Here is a 10219-nt window from a genome sequence, read left to right on the forward strand (position 1 = left end):
GGTCTAGTTTGCATCTTAAGACATTCATGTTGAGTCCTCATGAAGCATATTTGCTATAAATCTCTTGTTGCTTATGTTACTGTTGCTCTATGCTATTGTTGGTTACGTTATTACTATACCTATATGAACACCAGTGTTGTTATCGTAATTGTTCCGACCCCTGGTTTGAACTCCGATTTAGCTGCAGAAATAATATGTGCACAACTGGGAACATAATTACAGAACTTGAAAGGCCCAACACCTCATGTTCCGGGTTTAAAATCCAGCAGCAGAGTGGACACACACACACACATTTCTTTTATGGTTGTCTAATGATGTAACTAGAATATAATTGGAGAATTGGAAAGAAAATTGTGGATTGACTGCTATGTCTTTTGTAAGATTAGAAAGGAAGATACAAACATATGATCTGTGGTTTCAACATAGTTTGACTACTATGTCTTAATTATGCCGACGTTAATTTCTTAAGTTGCCCAACATCGATATTTCAGAGATTTTCTGCACCATCTGCAGCGATCGTAGTATAGGAGTGGAGGCATTGTTTCATGCTGGTTTTGGGTTATAAAGGAGTGTTCTAAAAAGGACACAAGTAGCTGTTGGTAAAAAAACTTTCGACTTTGTAGGAGTTTCAAGATAAAAGAGTGCTGCAAATTCATAAACTCGCAGATATTTCATGATCAAACATCAAATTCCCCAAGCTTGCTCACGCTGGCTATTAGTGCACATTATCTTTTGAAGAATAAAGCCTAAGTTGACTCTTCTAAGTACTCGAACCTAGTCCCTCCGTAAACCGAGCTCCGATACCAACAGACTACATATAGCTATTGTTGTATTTTAACGCCGAAAAGGGGTTTTTGATATTTATTATGTCTGCGATCTTGTTTGAGAAGTTTGTTCCTCTCTGATTAACTTTTATAACTGTAAAAGTGAGGATGCTACATACATTTAACGGGCGAGCTTGTCATGTGTAATGCTAAAATAATCATATTATGCCACTAAAGTGATTGTTATAAAACTTATACATATCAATTCATCTCCTTCGATAGAAGTTTTTGCTTGCAATCCTCTTCGAGATTCATAGCATGTAACTGACCCGGTAACCCATACCCTATATAAAATGGCAAATGACAGAAATCTACTAGAGGGATAATGCATGAAATACTAGACGACACCGGCTCAGCCATTATTTTCATGGAGAAGACGGAATCAACTTCACGGGGGATTCTGATTTGACTCTTCAAATTGCTAAAAATTTGACTGTGTTGTTTTGGGGGGGGGGGAGGGGCACCAATACTTAAAACTCACAAGTCTCGCCTTTTTACGATATAAATCCTAATTGTCGGCTGCTCTACCATACCAACACTCCTTGTCAATTCTAATTTTGATTTAGAGATCAGCTATTTCATGTTGGTTGGTCCTTAGATCTTCAATGGGACTAGTTGTAAACACACTCAAACAATTTTTCTTCTAATATGTTGTACAAGTACTATTATAGACAAATTTTCAGACTGTTGGATGGCCTCTAGCGGCGTTATGGGGCTGCTATGGTCATTTTAAGCTGCTGCTAAGCGTGAGGAGCATTTTGGAGGCAGAGAAGGTGAAACGGGGGGCTGAACAATAACACAATTTACTCTGCATAATTAATCCATCAAAATTGGCTCAAACAGAAAAGCATAATCATACATCATTTTTAATTTTATCCAATGTAGTGACTTTACACATCCAACAATCGCATCAACAAACACACAATACTTTTGAGTTCAAAAACACACAACAGACAACAGGGTTCGCATACACCAAACACACACAAACTTACAACCTAGTGGTTCATTTGCAATGCTACTAGTTGACTCGGACCGGCAAATTATATATAATTCACAAACTATTAACCATGGTACTTAAAGTAGCTAGTCATTACTTTACCATATGTGTTTGTGCAACAAGGTTGAAAATATTAAAATAGTGATAGGAAAATTTAGATCAGCTAAAACATCTACACTGGGGTTGATACATATTCATTAGCAGATATCTCTAAGGAACAGAAGGCAGCACTCCAGGAAGAATATTAAGAACTCTGTTGTGAACAGCTAATCTGGGCTTTCAGAACCTAACTAAAAGTACTTTTCATTTATACGAGTGAACACACACGCAAGGATCTCAATTCTGCGAACCCTGGTTACTAAAGTTGTCCCACACTGTTCATTTTTACAATCTGCACATCCACCTTACGGGGATTCTCTTCCCCATCAGCAGGGTTTATAGAGTAGAACAATAGGTCTATTCTAGCAAAACATAAACAGAAAACCAAACCAGTTATGTTTTAACATTGCTTTAAATTTAACATAAACCCACACTAGTGTACACCATGAACTGTAGCTCTAATCTAAATTAAACGCATAATTATATGGGAAAAAGAAAACAAGCGGACAAGGGTAGACAAAGCACAAACCTAAGAAAAATGCGTAATGTCAGCCTAGCGCATTTAAAAAAGGCTTACCACAAAAGGAAAAATGTGGTTCCTGTTTTGGTCTACAAACGCATTCTAAAAATGCGTAATGTCCACCTAGTGCATTTAATTCTTACTACGTATAAACGCATGTCATAACTGCGTGAATAGGGCGGTTGGCGCATGTTATTCGTATGTCAATTACAGAACTTACTAAAAAATACTTAGCACAAAAGGAAAATTGTATTTCTTGTTTTAGTTTATAAACGCATTTTCAGAATGCGTAAAGCCTCTTTAACAAAACAAAAAAAAAATCAGCACTCCGAGGAGTGCTATTCGGGGCATTTCAAGTCCAAACTGTGCTAAAAAGGCCAACACCCACAGAGAGAATAGCACAGAATGATAGCCCATGGCTGCAAGTCATATGAAGAACGTCACCAAGTACAAATTACATAGGATGTGCTAATAATAAACAAAAACATCTCTTGCACAAAACAATTGAGCATCCTAGCAGAATATCGAACTAAAACTACAGAAAAACTATGCTTACTTTACTAACCAGCTTTTGCCTTACCATCACCATCAACAGAGAAAATTGGAAGGCTCTCCAAAAATTCATCAAGATCATCGAAGAAAGCAGTTCCTTCTGCATTATCCTCGACCCCTTGTTCTGCCGTGCTGCCTCCACTTGTTCCCTTACCAGGCTCTTCAACCTCGTTACTGAACTCCACGTTCAAATCCAACTTCCCCATATCTTTCGCAACTCCGCCTGGTCGGTTGCTTGTAATAACACTCGCTTCTCTGTTACTAGTAGTACCAACCGGTATACTAGGCACCTCCACATCAGGAACACCAAAACCCTCACCCTCTTCAGCTGCACGTACAGGCTGTGAATTCCCAGTGTTACCCCGTTTAACCTTTTTTGACTTGTTCACTTTTGGCGACTTAACTTTTTTAGATGTGGAGTCCTTCCCCTTAGGGCTCCTAGCTCTCTTCTTCTTTTTCTCCTTAGTACTGTCCCAATCCTCATCAGAATCTTCTTTTGGAGGTACATCTTGAACATGATCTTGATCATCATCAATATAAACCCAAGGACCTGCATTTGGCTTCTTACTTTTTTGCTTTCCAACATGGCAACTATTCTCCCCTTGAGGAACAACAAACATGTTTGAAATAGGGTTCCAGGTCGAGGCTTCTGCATTCCTTCTATTGAAATATGATTCTGAAACCCCAAATGGGAAAAAAGCCCAAGTACAAAAGTAAGCATCTTTACCGTCAGCTGCCGATGGTGGGGTAGAAAACTCAACAGCATGAAATGCCCTCTTACAAGTTTGGCATAGAAGTGTACATTCAACATAACGCTTTGGGTATTCATACATATGATAGCAATATGGGCATCCAGTCCAAAAACTAGATATGTCAGTTTGTTGGTTACCATCAATCTGTCCACTTTCTTCTCCAGCTACTGGTCTTGCCTGTTGCCCCGCCTCCAAAGACTTTTCATTTTCCCCATGAATCTGAGATTCAGCTGGAGACTTCAATGACTGTGTTTGTGGCTTTGATTTTTGCAGTGGCTTCAATTTTGCCTGTGATTTTGGGGGTGGCTTTAATTTTTCCTTTGACGGGGGCTGTGACTTTTCCTGGGATTTAGGCTGTGGCTGTATTGTCTGTGACTCTTGCTGCAGCGGCTGTGACTGCAACTGTGGCTGCAATTGCAGTTGAGGCTCTGATATTGTTTGTGTTTGATGTTGCAGCTTCTCACACCCCGTCAAAGGAGATTTTGGATTAGATGAAGGCAATTGCACCACAGGCACAGGCACAGGCTTCAGCATAGGCTGTGGCGCTATTGGTTGTGTCTTGGGTAAAGACGGTTCTGGTAAAGGAAGAGGCGGCTGCTGCTGAGGTGGAGGTGGAGAGTGAGACAAAGGCTGCTGAAGCTGAGTTCGAGGTGAAGGTTGTTGCCTAGACTGATGTGAAGCTATAGGCAATTGTTCTTGGGGTTGAGGCTCAAGCTTAGGCACCGGTAGCTGATTTACAATCTTTTGTACCTTAGGCGTAGGCATAGGCTGGAGCAATGGATTTTGTGGTGGAGGCGTAGGCTGCCGTAAAGGGTTTTGAGGGGGAGGTGTAGGCTGCCGTATAGGGTTTTGTGGAGTTGGTGTAGGCTGACGTAAAGGGTTTTGTGGTGGAGGTGTAGGCTGGTGCAAAGGTTTTTCCGGTGGTGTAGGCTGGTGCAAAGGCATTAGTGGTTCAGGTTCAGCACGAGTCAATGGATTTTGCTGCTGAGAATGTTGCCAGGGCAAATGCTGTTGTGCTACTGGGTGATACAATTGTGACTGAGGAAGAGCTTGTTGCTGCTGACGCGGAGGGGGAGACTTAGGCAAAAGCAGCTGGGTTTGCGGCTGGTGTGACTGTGCTGGAGGTGTAGGCTGTTGGGGTGGGGGTGTGGGCTGACGCAAAAGCTTATGTTGTAGAGGAACAGCTGATGGTTGTTGCGACTGTGAATGATGCCATGGTAAAGGTTGTTGTATTGCAGGTTGAGACTGAGGCTGATGCTTAGGCCAAGATTGTTCTGGTTGTGTTTGAGGTGGGGGTGTAGGCTGCCGAAAAGTCTTTTGTTGTTGCGCCTGAGAATGATGCCAAGGTAAAGGCTGTTGCTGCAGAGGCCAATGTTGCTCAACTTGTTGAGACGGAACTTGTTGTGGCTGAGGTGGAGGCGAACGCTGAGGCAACAGCTGTTGTGGTTGACCCCGATTCAACACCTGCTGTTGCTGAGTCTGCCTAGGTAAAGACTGATGTTGGTTCTGTTGCTGTTGCAGCTGAGACCAATGCAAACCCGCCTGCTCCGGCTGAAGTTGAGACCAATGTATTTGCTGCTGCGGAACCTGGTGATTCTGAGACCAATGTACAGGCTGTTGCTGCACCTGAGGCTGTTGGTGCCCCTGATTCGCCCAATTCTGCTGCTGAACCACCTGCTGCCCCTCATTCAAATACTCCACTCGTTGATTCGGAAACAACTGTTGCTCCCCAAACTGCTGCGGAAAATGTTGCTGGTGGTGATGCTGTTTCTGCAACTGCTCACTGTGCTCCTGTATAAAATTATAATGAGTACTCCCATTATGCTGTTGCTGTTGCAATCCCATCCCCACTCCAATTCCCGAGCTCGTTCCATTCCGCTGCTGTGGTTGTTGTTGCTGTTGCATTCCCACTCCCACTCCAATCCCCGAGCTCGCTCCCGTTCCCATTCCCCTTCCCATATCCCCTTGTATAAAATTATACCCAGCAAAACCAGTCCCTTCATTTCTAAGAAATTCATCATACTCAAATTTAGTAGCCGGGTTGGTCAAAACATTCCAAGCCTCCTTTACCAACCTAAAAGCATTATCCGCAAACGGAAAACTATTATTTCTCGGATCCAACAACCCAATCAACCTCCGATAATTCGACTCCATCAACTCCGAGTCAACACAATTATTCTCAACCTTTAACAACCCATACCAATCAAGATGGTGTTTACCTCTCTTCTTGTCACAAGTATCCAGTGTATCAGCAATAGCTAATATCTGCTCCGCTTGCGCCCTCCTCATGTCGGATTCTCGGACACGGCTCGCGTAAAGCTTGCACTGGTCGTAGTCACGGTCGCACAGATGGTGCTCGGCGGTGGATATGCACCGGAGAGCTTCATCGTCGCAATCGAAGGGTTGCATAATTTGGGGGTGAAATGAAATGTTTCAGAGGCGGCTCTGTGTGTTTTATTTGTGTCTGAGAGTTTTTGCGCCGTTGGATTTGGATTGGACGGCTGGGATTGAATTTTAGGGTCTTTGTGTGCGTGTGTCTGTGTGTGTTTGATTGGATTTGGTTATGTTATGACTTGCGAACATTAGTTTTGGAGAACGTGTGCAACGTTTTCAGAACGTAAACGTACTCTGGGGGTTTGTGTTTCAAATTTTGAATTTTTTTCAACTATATTCAAAAGATTTTCTTACCAAAATTATTTTCTTTGTTTTGAAATAACTTTTTGCGACACTGTTCCGCTTTCTACTTAACTTTTTTTATAAAATGAAAGTATTTGACTGAATTTATTACGTATAAAAAGGTTTAAAATATTCTCTTCGTTTCAAAATAATCGTTTATTTTTTTAAAAAAAATACACATATCTAGAAACTCCAACCTTAATAATAAAATTATATTACTATTCAAATTTATTGTATTCACTACATAAAATACATAATTTTTTATAATATATAGTTAATTTTGTAAATAAAGACTAGTAATTGGTGTAGACTTTATCTTGAAAATATAGACTAACCTATATAATTGGAGCAGTGATATTAAAATGGTAAGTGCACAATAATTTTAAAACGAAGTTTTGCTATAAAAAAATGGAATGTTATTTTTAAACGGTGGGATTAATAATTATATACATATACGAACCATCTTCGGTTGGGATTTAAATTTAGAGTATACCGTTTCGAACCCGACCCGAAAATTCAAAACCCTTTTCATTTCGACCCAAACCCAACCAAATTCGAAACCCGTGTTAATTTATGAATAATATTTTATGTATACATGTAAAGTCCTAACTTGAAGTAGTATTAATAAAACTTTATAGTTTTGTCATTCTGTTGGATTATTCGCTCTTTGAAGGATTAATACAGGTAGGTTCGTCTGAGGTTGAGGCCATGGCTCGGGTTTGCAAATTTTACACTCTAAAATTACTTATTTGGAATCAACTATATCTTTTATGATGAACAAAACATATATCATAATTATTCATTAAATAGGTGTAGTTGTCAACGGCTACTTATCATTGGCTGATAGCAGTTGATAGAGTAGTTTATCGACTAATAAGTTTTTGCAGCATTTATCATGTAGATCTCAATAATCAGTCATTAATATAATTATTCATTCCATGAGCATAACTAAGTCAATGAAAAATTGAATAAGATGATTAATTATAAATATGAAATGTCATGTAATTCTGTCTAAGTGAAGTGAGTCATTAATGGCTAAGGAGAATAGACTATTAATGGCTAACGGCATCAGCTCATCAACTGCTAAGAAGTTTACACTATCAATAGCTAAAGTAGCAAGGAGCAATTGAAAGTAACTTGACAGAGTATAGATATCAAATCTTACAAAACACGTGGGTTGATAAAAGATCTCCGTTTGAAAATGGGAGCCAAGACAAAACATGCATGTGATCTTTGATTCTGAAGAAGAAGAAACATTCTATTTTTGTGCTTGACAAATTGGAGGGTTATTCAAAGTAATACATCAAGATAAAATCTAGTCTCCTTTGTCAATCTTCACGGGAAAGAATGTAGAAGCAATCTTACTGGATTTAGAAGACTGTGCGTCGAACTGACTAGTAAAGATTATAACTTAGTGATATATTAACCAAGCTATAACAGTGTCTTTTCTAAGAAATAAGTATAGAGTTTTTCATAAAGTTTAGTTGAGCGGACTATCTCTGAAGAGAAACACTGTAAAAAGAAGCTTTGTAATTCTTGTAATTTGCACAAATTATTTTTTCAATATATAACTAAAGTGGCAAGTCAAAAATAAACCACCTGAAATATTTATGTCTTGTGCTTTTATTTCAGTTTAGCAACTGTTCAAGTTTAAAAAAGTTAAAAATTGTAATTTGTATTCAACCCCCTCTACAATTACTCCAATATTGATTGTTAGTACATAAGAATTGGTATCAGAGTAAGTCTTCAATTTACAGAGGGTTTAAGGATCTTGAAGCTATATTATCAATCATGGAGAAGAAGGATGTTGGTGTGAAGATTACAATTCTAAACAAGGAATTATATTCTCACTGAAAAGTAAAGATGAGGTTTCACTTAATGTCTCAGGATGAGGGTTTTGTCAACTGTATTGACAATGGTCCTCATGTTTCAACGGAGACAATCACGGGACTTGTAGCAGCTGATGGAACCATTGGAGCTGACAGAATAGTTGTGAAGAATTCAGATGACTACTCACTAGAGGATTGGGAAGAAGTCATCAAAGACAAGAGATCCATGAACATCTTGTTTAATGAATAGATTCTGACATGTTTGAATGTGTCATGAACAACTCCACAGCTAAGGATGTGTGAGATACCATTCAAACTCTGTGTGAAGGATCTGAACAAGTCAGAGAGAAGAAGAGGCAACTTCTCATACAACAGTATGAGTACTTTTACTCTATTCCCGGTAAAGGTTCCCGAAGTTGTTGAATGGGCTAAATTGCATGGAAGGTGTTGTGCAAGACATGCCTGTATAATAACAAGACTAAGTCACATTGATAACCCTGAGATTTAGTTGTATGATAATCTAAATCTGTATTATGTATTGTATTTCTTGAGTTTATAAAAAAGGTTAAAAGATTAGACTGGTGTATTTTTCTATAAACAGTTTCAAGCCTAAGAATAAACTCTGGAAGAAGATCAAACAAAGATCATGCCTCAGAGAATAGATGTAGAAGCTTGGAGTTGAATAGATCTGATTTATAAAAAATATTTTAAGTCAAGATATCAACAAGTCACAGATCAAGTTATATAGAGAAGTCATTTGAGAACTACATAATGAATTATCGAGAAGTCCAAAATGGCTTATAGAGAAGTCTCAGGGATATCGACAAGTCTAATGAAGATGCAAAGTTTGGAGATATCGACAAGTCATTTCTGCACGAAGAGATCTCAGAGATATCGACAAGTTAAATAAAGATGTGAAGATTGGAGATATCGACAAGTCAATTTCTTATTAGAGATCTTAGAGATATCGACAAGTCAGAATGCATATAGAGATCTTAGAGATATCGACAAGTCATTTCTACATGTAGAGGTCTAGAGACCTCGACAAGTCAAGTGCATGTATACTCAGAGACCTCGACAAGTCAACTACATTCATAGAGAACTCAAAGATCTCGATAAGTCATTATACTTATCAAGAGGTCATTTCTCTATAGAACAAACTGGAGATCTCGAAATGAACCTCAAATACAGTGATGCAGATAAGTTAAAGATTCAAGATTATCAATCAAAAAATGGTCTATTCACTTATATTGGAAAGTCTACAAAAGCAGCTTGAAGAGTGCAAGATCAAGGGCCAAGATTAACTGACAAAGGATGGTCACAGACCTACAAGATTCGCAAATATTTTTTAAGCCAAAATAAAAAGATTTAGAGATAGCTTAGAAAAAGGTTTAGTACATCTTATTGCATGTTGTGTTAACCTGTGTTTACTAATCTATAAAGTAAACACTTGTTAGATCACGAATTATCGTAGAAGGGGGGTTGAATACGATAATCACTAAATTAAAAAAAATCGAATCTTTTACGGATAAATAATTTAGTGCTCGGTTAGTGGTTATGTGTTCTTGAGGTTAATAGTGTTTAGCACAATAAAACGAGGAACACAAGATATTAGGGAAAATATATATTAGTATATAAATCCGCGAGGGGTGTTACTACACTCCGATAAATAAATTTACCGGCTACAATCTAAGAACAACAAAGTTCCTAACTTATACAAAGATCAACAAATTAAATCCTATACAATATTTTAGCTATTGTTTGTCTAAGGATTTAATTACCGGGTAACGATTATAATGCCCATATGAATATACAAGAGTTAAATCGGGCATTATAACGTTACTCCGGTGAGAAGAATAACTGATATGGATTTATGTCTATATCTCTTCTGTATCTCTTTGCTGCAAATCTTCAGCTCTTTGGGAGAGAAGAAGATAAACTGAACAACTCTGATTGCTCGAATTAGTTCT

At 38.6% G+C, this 10219-nt stretch overlaps 1 protein-coding gene across 1 annotated transcript; it reads right to left on the reverse strand.

Annotated features, from left to right (window-relative positions):
- Positions 1-2678: 2678 nt before the first annotated feature.
- LOC141661898 (uncharacterized) lies at positions 2679-6367 on the reverse strand. The gene has a single exon (XM_074468921.1). It carries the CDS (start codon positions 6151-6153, stop codon positions 3001-3003), a length of 3153 nt encoding a protein of 1050 aa, XP_074325022.1. The 5' UTR covers positions 6154-6367; the 3' UTR covers positions 2679-3000.
- Positions 6368-10219: the final 3852 nt, after the last annotated feature.

This window comes from Apium graveolens, chromosome 1 (genome assembly GCF_009905375.1).
Source record: "Apium graveolens cultivar Ventura chromosome 1, ASM990537v1, whole genome shotgun sequence".
NCBI lineage: Eukaryota > Viridiplantae > Streptophyta > Magnoliopsida > Apiales > Apiaceae > Apium > Apium graveolens.